At 66.5% G+C, this 12,505-nt stretch overlaps 1 protein-coding gene across 1 annotated transcript; it reads right to left on the reverse strand.

Annotated features, from left to right (window-relative positions):
- Positions 1-5,978: 5,978 nt before the first annotated feature.
- NEUROD2 (neuronal differentiation 2) lies at positions 5,979-9,789 on the reverse strand. Its single transcript, XM_074557834.1, has 2 exons — positions 9,533-9,789; positions 5,979-8,411 (listed from the first exon to the last, which is right to left on the reverse strand). Exon 2 carries the CDS (start codon positions 8,404-8,406, stop codon positions 7,330-7,332), a length of 1,077 nt encoding a protein of 358 aa, XP_074413935.1. The 5' UTR covers positions 8,407-8,411; positions 9,533-9,789; the 3' UTR covers positions 5,979-7,329.
- Positions 9,790-12,505: the final 2,716 nt, after the last annotated feature.

The following is a 12,505-nucleotide window of genomic DNA, read 5'->3' on the forward strand; positions in this document are numbered from 1 at the left end:
GACCCCACAGACTGGGGAAAAACCCCAAAATGGGGGGGATCCATGCACGAGGGGGGGGCGTGGAGCCCTCGGGGGGCCAAGGTCGGGTGAAGGGCGGCGGGGAAGGGGCGGGGGAAGCTGCGGGAGCTCCGTGCCAGCTGTATCCGGAGAAAGGCAAATAATTCAGCGGCACCAACCGGAGAGGAAGCAGCCCGCGGAGCCACGTGCCAAAATACCAGCAGTAAAGTAGTTAAATGGATCCAGCGCGGGAGCGAGGAGCTGCGAGAGCGCTTGGGCCCCCATCCAAAGGAGTTAATGTCCCACAGTATGATCGATTAGTTGTCAGACGTGATTTCAAACCAATACAAGATGAATGGCATCATTTTCCTTCCCTGGGTTTCGGCGGAATTAAGAAGCCATTAGCTAACACAAATTTTTGGCAACTTTAATAAAAAAAAAAAAAAGAAAAAAAAGAAAAAGAATTAAAGCTCTAGGGTAGAGTTTTGTAGCGAGCGTTCCCCAAGGTAACGGGCGGGGTGGGGATGGCACTGTGTGCCACAGCGGTGACCACGGTGGTGGCAGTGCCACCGCAGATGCCAACAGAGGCTTTGCTTCCAACCAGAGCCACGCACGGGGCTCGGGGAGCTGCCGCCGGTGCCACCCCCGTGAGGAACCGGGGGTCGCGGTGGCGGTGACGGCGGTGACGGGGGGCTTTGTGCCGGGGGTGGCAGCGCGGGGGACTCGTCAAGGACAATCGGAGCACAAGCTGCTGCTGCCCGTGTGCCCGCAGGCGCGGGGCCGCCGTGCCAGCCCAGCCGTGGCCATTACGGCTCCGTGCGCCAGCTGCGATCCCCCCGTCCCCGGGGACGGCGAGGAGGGGTTTGGGCACCGTGCCCACCGCCCGGGCACCGGGGCACCGCCACCGCGGGGTCACGCAGGGTGATGGGCAGCGCCGGTTTGGTGGCCGAGGGCGGGGATGTCCCCTCGGAGCCACGAGGGGTCAAATGATGCCGTGATTCCTCCAGAAATCGCCCTTTTTTGTCACCTCTGTGGTGAAAGGACAACCTGGGCCGCAGCCACCCCCTCCCCGAGCCCGGCTTTCGCTGCCGGATCGCCGGATTTTAGGCACGGAATGGGGTTGAATTAGGATTATTATCACAGCTGCTCTAAATGTAATTAGTTTTGCTCAGAAGTTGTTTGCTTTGCCGGGATTACGGCGCAATCCTGCCCGCCCTGGAATTTGGGTAAGGCTTTAATCGCCCTGATAACGCCGCGCCGCGTTAATGTGATGATTCCAAAGGTGTGCTTTTCGATTCTATTTAACCAAAAAAAAAAAGGTTCCTAATGGGGGAAAAGTGAATTAGGAGCGTGTGGGACAGCCGGGACAGCGCTCAGCACCGGCGGCAGGAGCTCGGCTCAGGCCCTGCTGTGCCACCGTGCCCAGGTGTGCCCACCCTGTCCGTGCTGCCAGAGCGCGGGTGGATGGAAGGGGGGTCCAGCGCGATGTGACACCACCCATGTGCTGTCCCCAACCTCCTCCCGTGTCCCCTCCATCCCTGCAGCCCCGGGAATGGCATTTTGGGGGTGTTGGCGCTGCCATCTGGAGGGCACCGGGCTGTGCTCCAGGCACGATCCAGCAGCACCAGGGAGCGTGGCCGGGGCTCGGGGGCCACGGGAAGGGACCGGGGGCTCCCGGAGCCCGGCACAGACTCTGGTGAGCCGGAGCTGCCAAGAGAAATGGGCAGATTATGGGAGGAACACGGGCCAAGGCAGGGCTGGGATGCAGCCGCCGTAAATCAGCTTTTAAGTAGCAACAAAATGGACATTTCCCATATGAAATGAGGCACCGGCTGCCACCGGGAACGGGGAGCGGGACCCCGGCCCCGGGGCACCGGGACAGGGCGGGAACCCCTGCCCGGGGGTCCGGAGGGGCTGCGGGGATGGGCTGGAACGCAGGATGGGGAAGGGAAGGGAAGGGAAGGGAAGGGAAGGGAAGGGAAGGGAAGGGAAGGGAAGGGAAGGGAAGGGAAGGGAAGGGAAGGGAAGGGAAGGGAAGGGAAGGGAAGGGAAGGGAAGGGAAGGGAAGGGAAGGGAAGGGAAGGGAAGGGAAGGGAAGGGAAGGGAAGGGAAGGGAAGGGAAGGGAAGGGAAGGGAAGGGAAGGGAAGGGAAGGGAAGGGAAGGGAAGGGAAGGGAAGGGAAGGGAAGGGAAGGGAAGGGAAGGGGACTGGGCTGCTGTGGGTGCTCAGGTGGGCACCACCTGCTCTCCAGTGCTCCCAGCCAGAGCTGGCCTGGTGTCTGCTGGATCCAACCTCCCGCTCTGCCCCTGCTTGGGGGTTTTGTTCGTTTTCTCCCCTTCAAGCCCAGGAAGGGCTGAGGGCAGGTTCCCACCTTCCCACCAACCTTGGCTGCAGACCCCGGGCTGCTCCCACAGCCCCGGCCCCCAGGTGCCCCCAGCTTTGCCCTTCCCTTGGCACCACCATTGCTCTGTGCCCTCCCAGCTCTGCCCGTGCCCCTCCGGAGGGCAGGGCTCCCTCCTCATCCCCTCGCTGTCCCCCAGCACCCCCGTACCCAGTGTGGGGATGGGGACAGAGCTCAGTGGGGCAGGGGCTGAATGGGGACGGGGAAACGCGACCCCCTCGGGGCTGCGACGGCCACGATGGGGGCAGACACAGGTGGGGACGCTGCCCAGCCGGGCCAAGGCCCTCCAGGCCCCGCAGCCCCCGGGGCCGGGCCGGGGCTCCGGGGGGAGCTGCCGGCGGTGCCGCATTCCGGAGAAGCCGCCTCCGCCGGCGGCCGGTGCCAGCAGGCGCTGGCAGGTTCGGAGCTTCGCAGCGATTCCAGGCACAGATGTCCTTGTTTTAACTCCTCTGCGATGGAGCCTGGCAGACCGGGCGGGGGAGGGGGCGGCTCTGCAGCCCCCGGGGCGCCGGGGATCGCTGCCAGCCCGGCCCGCCCCGGCCGCGGCTCCGGGGACCGCCGGGACCGCCGGGACCCCCGGTTCCTCCACGGGGAACGGCGTCCTGGACTCCCCACGGCACGAAAACGGGGACAGCCCCCCCCGGCCTGACCCCCACATCCCTCCGTGTCCCCCACATCCCCTCCCGACCCCCGGGCAGCCCCCGGCCCCCGGAGCGGGGCCGCCTCCGCAGCGCGGCGAGCGCCGGGCGCCGGGAGCCTCCGGTTTTTTATGGTATCTGCAATTTTGGCAGAAATCTGTCTTTAATTTAGCTGTCCATATAAAAATCCGCACTGTATAATAATGAACAGATGCCATGAAATTTAAACTGAAGCAATGACTCCTCCTCCCCCCCCCTCCCCGGCTGGCACTCGCCGGTGGCAGCGGCGACCCGGAGCTGGCGCTGGCCCCGCGCCCCCGCCGCGCTCCGCAGGGCCCGGGAGGGGCCGGCCCGGGGGCACCGCGGGCACCGCGGGCACCGGGGGCGCTCAGGGGGGCAGACACCCACCCCCAGCTCTGAAACAGCGGGGCTGAGTCCCGGCGAGCCGCCCCGCCGGTTCCCCCGGTGCTGACCGAACTCCGCTGAGCCCCGGGCGGCCGCGGGGTCCCGGTGGCTCCCCGGACCCCCCAAAACCCCGCGGGGTGGGTTTGATGCCACGGTGGCACGAAACACTTGCAGAACCCAGCGGGCAGGCGGCTCCCGACCTCCCGCTGCCCTCCCCGGGAGCCGCCGGGCACCGGACCGGGCACCGTGGCTGTGAACGGGGCTGGGCACCGGACTGAGCACCGGGGCTGTGAACAGGGCTGGGCACCGGACCGGGCACAGGAGCCTTATACCGCGGCTGTGTTTCTGAGCCGGGCACCAGCACCGGGCACCGGAACCTCATACCGAGGCCGGGCACCGGAGCATTACAACGAAACCGTTCACGGGAACCGTGCACCAAAACCTTCCACCGGAGCTTTACACCGGAGCCGTTCTCCGGAGTTTTACACCGGGGCCGTGCAGCCAGTGCGGGGCCGCATTGCGGGGCCGGGCCTTGCCGGTTCCCGCATTTTCGGCGGGGCACCGGGGAAACAAAAATCCCGACAATTGCACGGATAGCGCAGCCCCGCCACCGAAACCGGCACCCCCGGCACAGCCGGTCCCGGAGCAGATGTCGGCGGCCCCCCCGCAGCCCCGCGTCCCCCTCCTCCCCTCCGCGGGGCCATCCGCCCTTCGCCGCCGCTGCTCGGGCCGCGGCCCCGGTGCCGCCGGTGGCGGATGGCGGCGGAAGGGCCGCACATGCACGGCCTCGGCCCCGCGGAGCCTCCGCCCGGCCCCATCGGTTGTCCCCGCGTCCTCCCGGGGTTTTCCCCCCGAGAAACGAGTCCCGGGAGGATGGTGGGGCCAGAGCCGTCGGAAGAGGATCCGCGGCTCTGGGGAGAGCGGCGAGCACCGGGGCCCGACCGAGGACTCGGGGGCGGCTGCGGATCCGTTCCCCGGCTCGGGCCCGACACCGGCGGCTCTGCCACCGGGCCCAGCACGTCGGGGCCGCACTGGATCCCGTCCCAGTTTGCAGCCACGGCCCGACTCTAAACCGGCCCGGTTTATCCCCAAAAGCCGCGGAGCTGCGGGGCGCGGCTACCGGACACACATAACGGGAGGAAACCGGTGCCTCCGTCCCCGCAGCCCCTGTGCGGCCCCGGAGCTCGGTGATCCCGGGGAGAACCGGCCCGCACGACCGGGAGCGCAGTGCCCGGCGCTGCCCGGTGCCGGCGGCTGTCGGTCGGCGGTGAGCCCCGGTGGTGCTGTCGGTAAATGAACCGACGGCCGTTAAGAAGCCCCAGCACCCGTTCAGCACCGCGGCAGCGGACAGCTCCTCTTCGGGCACCGGCACCCGCGCTGCCAGGGCTGCACCGGGCACCGGGCAGCGCTACCGGCACCGGGTACCCAGAACGGCACCGGACATCGGGGATCCCGGGGCTCCCGTGGGCACCGGCTCCTCAAACCGGTGCGGGAGCTTCCTGGGCTCTAACGGGAGCCAGCAACCGGCACAAGCATCGGCGCTGGCACCAGCGCTGGCACCGGGCACCGAGCCGAGGCTCCATCGGGAAGCAGCACGGGGAACCGGCACCAGTCCCGGGAGCTGACCGGCTTCCCGGGGCCACCGCCGAGGAACCGGCCTTGGCCGCCGCCGCCGCGCAGCCTTGCCGAGGCCACCGGCACCGCGGCCCGGTGCCAGCCCCGGGCACCGAGCCCCGAGCTCCCGCTCCCAGGGGAGCGCAGCGGTGTCACCGCCGGTGGACCGAGCCGGGCCCGCCGCACCGGATCCCGGTGCCTTTATTGGTGAGGGGGGGACACCGCCTCCCCGGTCCCGGGGGGGACACCCGTGGGGCACAGCCGCGTTATATCAGCGCCGCCGCCCCGCGGGCCGCGCATTCGGGCGGCGGGAGCGACGCCGGCACCGCCGGGGGCCGGACGGGGGGTCTCGGCCCGGTGCCCCCCGGTGCCCCCGGGGCGGAAGGAAAGCGGCGAAGGCGGCGGAGTCAACATTGAATATTTATTAATCGCCGTCGAAGGACGCTCGGTAATTACAGCCTCGCCGCGATCGCACCGGCGGCGGCTCGTCACGGCCGACGAGTCCTGGCGGGGCCGGGACCGGGCGGCGGGAGCGTCCGGGGGGCCGGGGGGGGGCGGCCCCGGCAGGGAGGGGAGGGGGCCGGTGCATGCAGAACGGCCGGGCCCCCGGCCCCGCGCCCCGAGCGCCGCCGCCGCCGAGCAGGCTCCGGGCGGCGGGGACGGGGACCGGGAACCGGGACCGGGGAGCGGGATCGGCGCCCGGCGCGGGGGGGTCTTGCATATCGTTGGCCATAAATATTTATTAATCGAAATGAAACGGAACGGAAACACGAAAGCACTTCTGGTGTCGGGCAGCGGGTCCCCTTTGCTACAACGGTTTGTGGGTTTTTGTTTCTTTTTCCCTTTTTTTTTTTTTGTTTTTTTCCCCGTTTTAGTTTTTTTTTTTTTCCCCCGTAACTTTTTTTCTTTCATTTTTCCCCTCATTTTTCCTTTTTTTTTTTCCTTTTTTTGTTTTTTTTTTTTTCGTTTTCAAAACATTTCTCAGAAATCCTCCTCCTCTCCTCCTCCCTGGTCTCTTAAAAATGCTGGTTTCTCGAAGGTGGTGCGGGCAGGTTCCGACAAATAAAAAAAAAAAATCCCAAAAAAACCAAAGAAAACCCAACCAAAAAAAAAAAAAAAAAAAGCATTATCGGCTTCCCGGTGTGTCCCGGCTGAAGGAATGCGGCAAACCGGGCCGGAGACCCCCGGGCCGGGCGCAGCCCCGCCAGCCCCCCCGGAGCCCCGCTTGCATAGCTGCGGGCTGCGCTTCCCGGCTCCGCCAGCTCGGGAAAACCGGGGCGGCTCCGCTGGGGAGGTGGGGGGGTGTCTTTTTTTTTTTTGTTTTTTTAATTATTATCATGATTTTTTTCCTTTTTTTTTTTCCTTTTTTTTTTTTTTTTTCCCATTTTCTTTTCCGTTTCAAGTTTTTAAAACAGGTAAAAAACGTCCTGACACACGCGCTGCGAGGAGCTCCCGGGGCGGGGAGCGGGGCCGGGGCCCCCCCAAAGCAAAGTGCATCTCGGAGCGTCCGCCGGGCCGGGCCTCTTGCATAGATAGAAATTGGGGTTCGTTCCTCCCTGCGCCTCTTTATTGCTTCGGAAAGTTTCGCTCCGCGCCGAGCGCGGGCTCCTCTCGCTCCCACGGGCCGGGGCAGCGGGTGTCCAATGCCGGGGGGGTCCGGGGGGGATCGGGGTCAGGGCTGGGGAGGGGGAGAAACGGCCCAAAATGGGGGTGGGAGGTGGGGGAAAAAAAATGGAAAAAAATGAATGTATAAAATTGAATTAAAACGAATTAAAAGTGAAACGAAGCGGCTCGACCCAGAGGGTCGTGCTGGGGAGCGGGGGGGGCTTCGGTGGGCTGGATGGGGGGGTCGGCCCTTGTGGGGCGTCTCCCCTTGTAAAATAAATTAGTAGTAATAATAATAATAATAATAATAATAATAATAATAATAATAATAATAATAATAGCTGTGATCGTTATTATAATAACAGCGACGATAATAAAATAATTCAATAAATAATCAAGAAGTAGCAATAAATAACGAAAATTTTCAAAATAACGAAATCGACCAGAATCAAAAAATTAAGGGAAAGGGAAAATCCTCCCAAAAAAGCACTTTGTCCCCACGGGGCGCGGGGACCCGCCGCCGGGGCCGGGTCCCCATATTGCACCAAAGCCCACGGCGGAGCCCCGGGGGCCGGTCCGCGGGTGGGGTGGGGGGGTTCGGGGGAGTCTCCCCCCCGTCCCCGCCACCTCGGCGATGGGGAGGGGGTCTCGGGGAGGGGAAGGAGGGGGTCAGTTGTGGAAGAAGGCGTTGAGCTCCTCGTACATGGGGCCCCGCTCGTGCGGGAGGTGCATGTCGTAGGGGAAGATGTTCTCGGAGTGGACCCCCCCGCGCATCCCCGCCGACCCGAAGACCAGGTTGTGAGCGGCGGGGCGGGAGCCGGGCAGCGCCGAGTAGTGCATAGAGTAGTGGTAGCTTTTCTCGTGGTCGGGGGATGAAGAGTCCTGCTTGAGGGAGAAGTTGCCGTTGATGCAGAGCGGGGGGCTGAGCCCCCCGTCGTACTCCGAGCTGTTGTAGTCGGGGGAGGTGTTGCCGTAGAGGCTCTCGTAGGCGGAGGCGCAGTAGCCGTGTGTCCTCAGCCCGTGCGGCCCGGGGCCGGCGGCGGGCGGGCAGGGCGCCGCGGCCAGCCGCGAGCAGGGGTAGGGGTAGGGGTGCACGGCGAAGGAGGCGGCGTTGGGGCCGTGGAAACGACCCCCGTCTTGGCCCTGCTCCGTCAGGAAGTTGCGGGAGTTGAGCTGGAGGCAGCCGGCCACCAGGTTGGTGGTGGGCTGGGACAGCCCCTTGCACAGAGTCTGCACGTAGGAGACCAGGTCGGGCCGCTTGCCCGAGCGCAGGATCTCGGAGAGAGCCCAGATGTAGTTCTTGGCCAAGCGGAGGGTCTCGATTTTGGAGAGTTTTTGCGTTTTGGAGTAGCAGGGCACCACCTTGCGCAGGTTGTCCAGGGCCGCGTTCAGGTCGTGCATCCGGTTCCTCTCCCGGGCGTTCGCCTTCTGCCGCCGCAGCTTGGAGCGCTCCAGCCGCGCCTTCGTCATCTTCCTCTTCTTGGGGCCGCGCTTCTTGGGCCGCTCGCCCTCCGCCTCCTCCAGGCCTTCCTCCTCCTCCTCCTCCTCCTCCTCGTCCCCTCCTAGCTCCCCTTCCTCCTTGCTCTCTCCCAGCGAACCCTCGGGCGGCTCCTCGGGGAGGGCGCAGCCCTTCCCCGCCCGCTCCTCCTTCTCGCTCCGGGCATCCTCCTCGCACTCCTCGGCCCAACCGGGGAATTTCGGGACTTCGGGGACCAGGCTGGGCTCGCTGAAAAGTCGCGTCAACATGGTGGCTGCAGCGGGGGGCAAAGAGCCAGGCGTTACCGGCGGCCCCGCCGCCCGCCGCCCCCTCCCCGCCCCGCTCCCACCCGCCGGGACCGGCGAAAACGAATTGGGCGCGGGGCCTCCCGCCGCCGCCCCCCGCCCCCGCCGCCCGACCCCGGGGCCACCGGGGCTCTCTCGGGGCGCGGCGATTCCGCCCCGGCCCGACCCCCGCCGGCCCCACCGCCGGGGTCCCCGCGGCCGCCGCCCGCGTCCCCCTCCCGCTCCCCCGCTCACCCCCCGCCCCCCCCACTCCCGGCCCGCCCGGTGCCCTCCCCCGGTGCCCCGAGGGCCGGGCCCGGTGTCGCCGGTCCCTCTTTGACGCCTCCAACTTTTCCCCGCCGCGGGCGCGGAGCGGCCCCGGTGGCTGCTCCGCCACCGCCTTCCCGGGGCTGGGGGGGATCGAGGCGACACCGCCGCCCCCCCCTCATCCCCAGGTACCCCCCGTACCCTCTCCGGCCCGGTCAGCCGCGCCCGCCTCCCCCTCCCCGCCCCGGGGCTCCCCGCGGCCGCCCGAGCGCGGCCCGGTAAAATGCGGCGGCACCAACCGGGGGGCGGCGGGGGGCGGCGGGGGCGGCCGGGGCCCCCCCGGGGGATGCGCGGTGGCCGCGGGCGGCGGCGCTGCCGGGGGCGCCCCCGGGGCCGGTGGGCGCGGCGGGGCCAGGGCGGGGGCGCCGCCCGGGGCGAGGGCCGGGGGCGCCGGGGGGCAGCGGGGGGGCGGCTCCGCCAGGTCGGGCCCCCCCGGGGCGGCGGCGAGGCGGCTCCGCGCTGATTTCGTTGATGCCGCTCGGCCGCCGCTGCCCGCTCCGTCCCACCGGGACCGCGGCGCCCCGGGCGCGCCCAGGCTTGGGGAGGGGGGAACGGGGGCGGCGAAACCCCGAGAACCCCCCTTGGGGGAGACTTCGGCGGGGGGAGAAAACCCCATCAGCGGGGCCCGCGGGGAGCGGGAGAAGCGAGGGCCGGGGGAGAACGAAAGATGGGGGGAAAAAAGGGCGAGACGTGGCGGAGAAACAAAATCAACATGGAAGTTGCCTTTTCTCCATTCAAGTTTCCTCCGCTGCCCTCCCAACCCTCCACTTCTTACATAACTCACCTTCGGGCGGACCGCAGGAATTCTTATTTCATTGTTCCCAGCATCTTCTGGGAGCGGGACGCGGCTCCTTGAGGTGCTCCAGCCTCCTGCAGTCCTCTATCCAAAAGGAGGCGAGAGTGGCATCTCTACCCAGCAAAGGGGGTACCAGCTCTGCTGCCAGTGCCATATGGTTGGCACGTCATGCGCGAGAGCTATCACATGAGAGCTAATGATTGACATGCGCTTGCATTCAGGGAGATTTGTCTCTCTGGGGAAGGAGGACTCGCCATCTGTCACTCTGTACTCTAAAAAAAAAAAAAAAAAAAGAAAAAAAAAGAAAAAAAAAAAAAAAAACCTCTTCCAAATCTCCAGCTCTGCCTACACGCTGCAAAATGGGACCCGGGCGAGATGCAGGCGATGGCGGGGCCGGGAGGAACAATGGAGCCGGCGGGAAAAGCGGCCATCCCGGCAGGGCCGAGCGTGGCACGGGCACAGGCGGGCGCCAGGGTGAGGGGGGCGATGCCACGGGGACCCTCGCTGCGAGCTGGCATCTGCGGCTCCTGCAAAACGCTGCCGCGGCCGCCCGGGTCTGTCCCCACCCTCAGCCGGCAGCCGAGAGGCGATGGCGAGGGCCTGGCACGGGCTGGGCACGGCAGAGGCGCTGGCAGTGCCCGCTTTGGCCACGCCGGCGCTGCCAGGGGGCTGCAGGTGTGTCCCTATGGCCACACAGCCATGCCAAGGGCCCTCCAGCCTGTGGCACGGCCCCACACGGCCTTGGCACCTTCTGGGCACACACACAGCCCTTGCACGCTCGCACACTCACTGATGCACACAGGGCTGAGCCCCCACTGGTGCCAACCCCACGGTGCTGGTGGACGAGGCCTGGCCGTGCCACGGTGCTGCCAACGAGGCCTTTGTCTGCCTGGCACCTCCTCACTGCTGTGCCACCCTGCAGCCTCCAGATCTGTCCCCAGCACAGGCACTGGGCACCCAGAAATCGCTGCTGCCCTTTTGGTGGGCACCAGCTGGGCCACAAACCGCAGTGTCCCCAAAGCCACCTTCCATCACCCGGTGTCCCCATGCCGTGTCCTGGATCTCCTCTGTGCCCACAAACCTGGTGCCAATGCCATGTCCTGGATCTCCTCTGTGCCCACAAACCTGGTGCCAATGCCATCTCCTGGATCTCCTCTGTGCCCACAAACCCGGTGCCAATGCCATCTCCTGGATCCCCTCTGTGCCCACAAACCCGGAGGTCAGGACCTGCCTGGTTTGAGGGCTGGGGACAGGGTGCCACACACCAGCACATGCCAGGTGAGGTTGGCACAGCGTGTGACAGCAGTGGCAGTGCCCACACCCAGACAAAGGGCCCGGCCCGTGCCCGGCCACCAGGGCCATCAGCAGTGCCCATTGCCCCGGTGCAGGTGCCAGGCCTGGACGTGACAGAGGGGTCAGTGTCCCCCAGCAGGAGCCCTCTGATTGTCACTCACGGCTGTGGCCCAGCAGATGGCACCTGGGGCCGGCCTGCAGCCAGACAGGGCCCACCCCACCCTGCCAGGCGTGGCACCGACTCCCGGGCATCCTCCTGGCACCAGGCATCCCTTCCCTGTGGCACCGATGGGCTCCCTGTGCTGCTGCCACCCCCGGGGCTGCCCTTCGGGGAGCCCGCCCTCACCTGGCGCCTGTGGCACTGCAGAGCCACCTCTGGGCGTGTCCCCTCTGCCCTCGGAGGGTGGCACAGCCCAGGTGCCAGGGCAGGGAAGCCATCGGTGCCCCTGTTCCTGGCATCAGAATTACGGCACGTGGGGGGGACAAATGGGGACGAGGGGGTGACACAGAGTGAGTGGCTGAGGTGGCACGTGTGGGGACAGGGATGAGCACAAGTACCTGGTCCACGTGGGGACAGGGATGGGGACAATGATGGGGACAGGGATGAGGCACAAACCTCTGGCCCATGTGGGGACAATGATGGGGACAGGGATGGGGACAATGATGGGGACAGGGATGTGGCACACACCCCTGGCCCATGTGGGGACAATGATGGGGACAGGGATGTGGCACACACCCCTGCCCAGGGTGCCCATCACAGCCTCATTAGCAGCCGGTGAGGGCCGGGGTGGGCTCATCAGCATGCGCAGTGCTTGGAGGGAGAAGAAAGTGGCGACATGAAACGGGGAGAGGAGATGAAAGGGGAGCAGGGAGATGAAAACCCAAAGCTCTGCCTCGGTGGGTGAAGCGGGCAGTGCCAGGACTGTGCCACACAGAGGGCAGGAGTGGCATCCCAGCGCTGTCCCCGTGCTGTCCCCTCCACCGACGCCTGTGGTGGCAGGGCCAGCCTCATCCTGGCTCTGGGGTGGCTTTGGGAAGGGGATTCACCCTCAGGGGTGAGCAGGGATGTGGCAGCCAAGGCTGGGTGAGCAGGATGCACCCACAGGGTTTGGGGTGGGAGAGCAGCTGGGGCTGAGCTGAACCCAGGCCTGGCACAGTTTGGGGAGCAGGGGCAGGGCTGGTGCTGCATTTTGGCTATGGAGAGATGGCTCAGTGACCCCAGGGCTCTGCTCCTCACCCCACTGATGTCCCCGTGTGCAGGCACCGGCTGGCCCAGCGCTGCCACCTCTGCTCCCTGGTGGTGACAATGACCCCACGTGTGGCCTCGCTGCCACGCTGAGGAGTTGGGCTGAAACACGAAGCTGTTTCCTCCCCAAATTCCACCTTCCACATCCCTTCCCTCCCTCCCTCAGGCAGCGCTGGCTGCAGGGGGGGACCCAGCGATGGCTCAGGGGACACGGGACACAGGGAGGGGACACAGGAGCTGGTCGGCGCTGGCACAGCCGGGTGCTGGGTGGTGCCAGGACACGGCTGGGTGCCAGCTGGGCCCGGCTGGCTCCGGAGGGACCCGCCCGGAGCGAGTTCGCAGCCCCGGCGTGCCGATGTCACCGCGGGCCGGGCCGCGCTGTCCCCTGGCGGTGTGGCACGGGGGGTGATGCCAGCTGTCCC

Source organism: Zonotrichia albicollis, chromosome 23 (genome assembly GCF_047830755.1).
Source record: "Zonotrichia albicollis isolate bZonAlb1 chromosome 23, bZonAlb1.hap1, whole genome shotgun sequence".
Lineage (NCBI taxonomy): Eukaryota > Metazoa > Chordata > Aves > Passeriformes > Passerellidae > Zonotrichia > Zonotrichia albicollis.

Bases quoted from the DNA above. Each gene is read 5' to 3' on its own strand.
- NEUROD2 (XM_074557834.1), bottom strand. From the start codon at position 8,406: ATGTTGACGCGACTTTTCAGCGAGCCCAGCCTGGTCCCCGAAGTCCCG.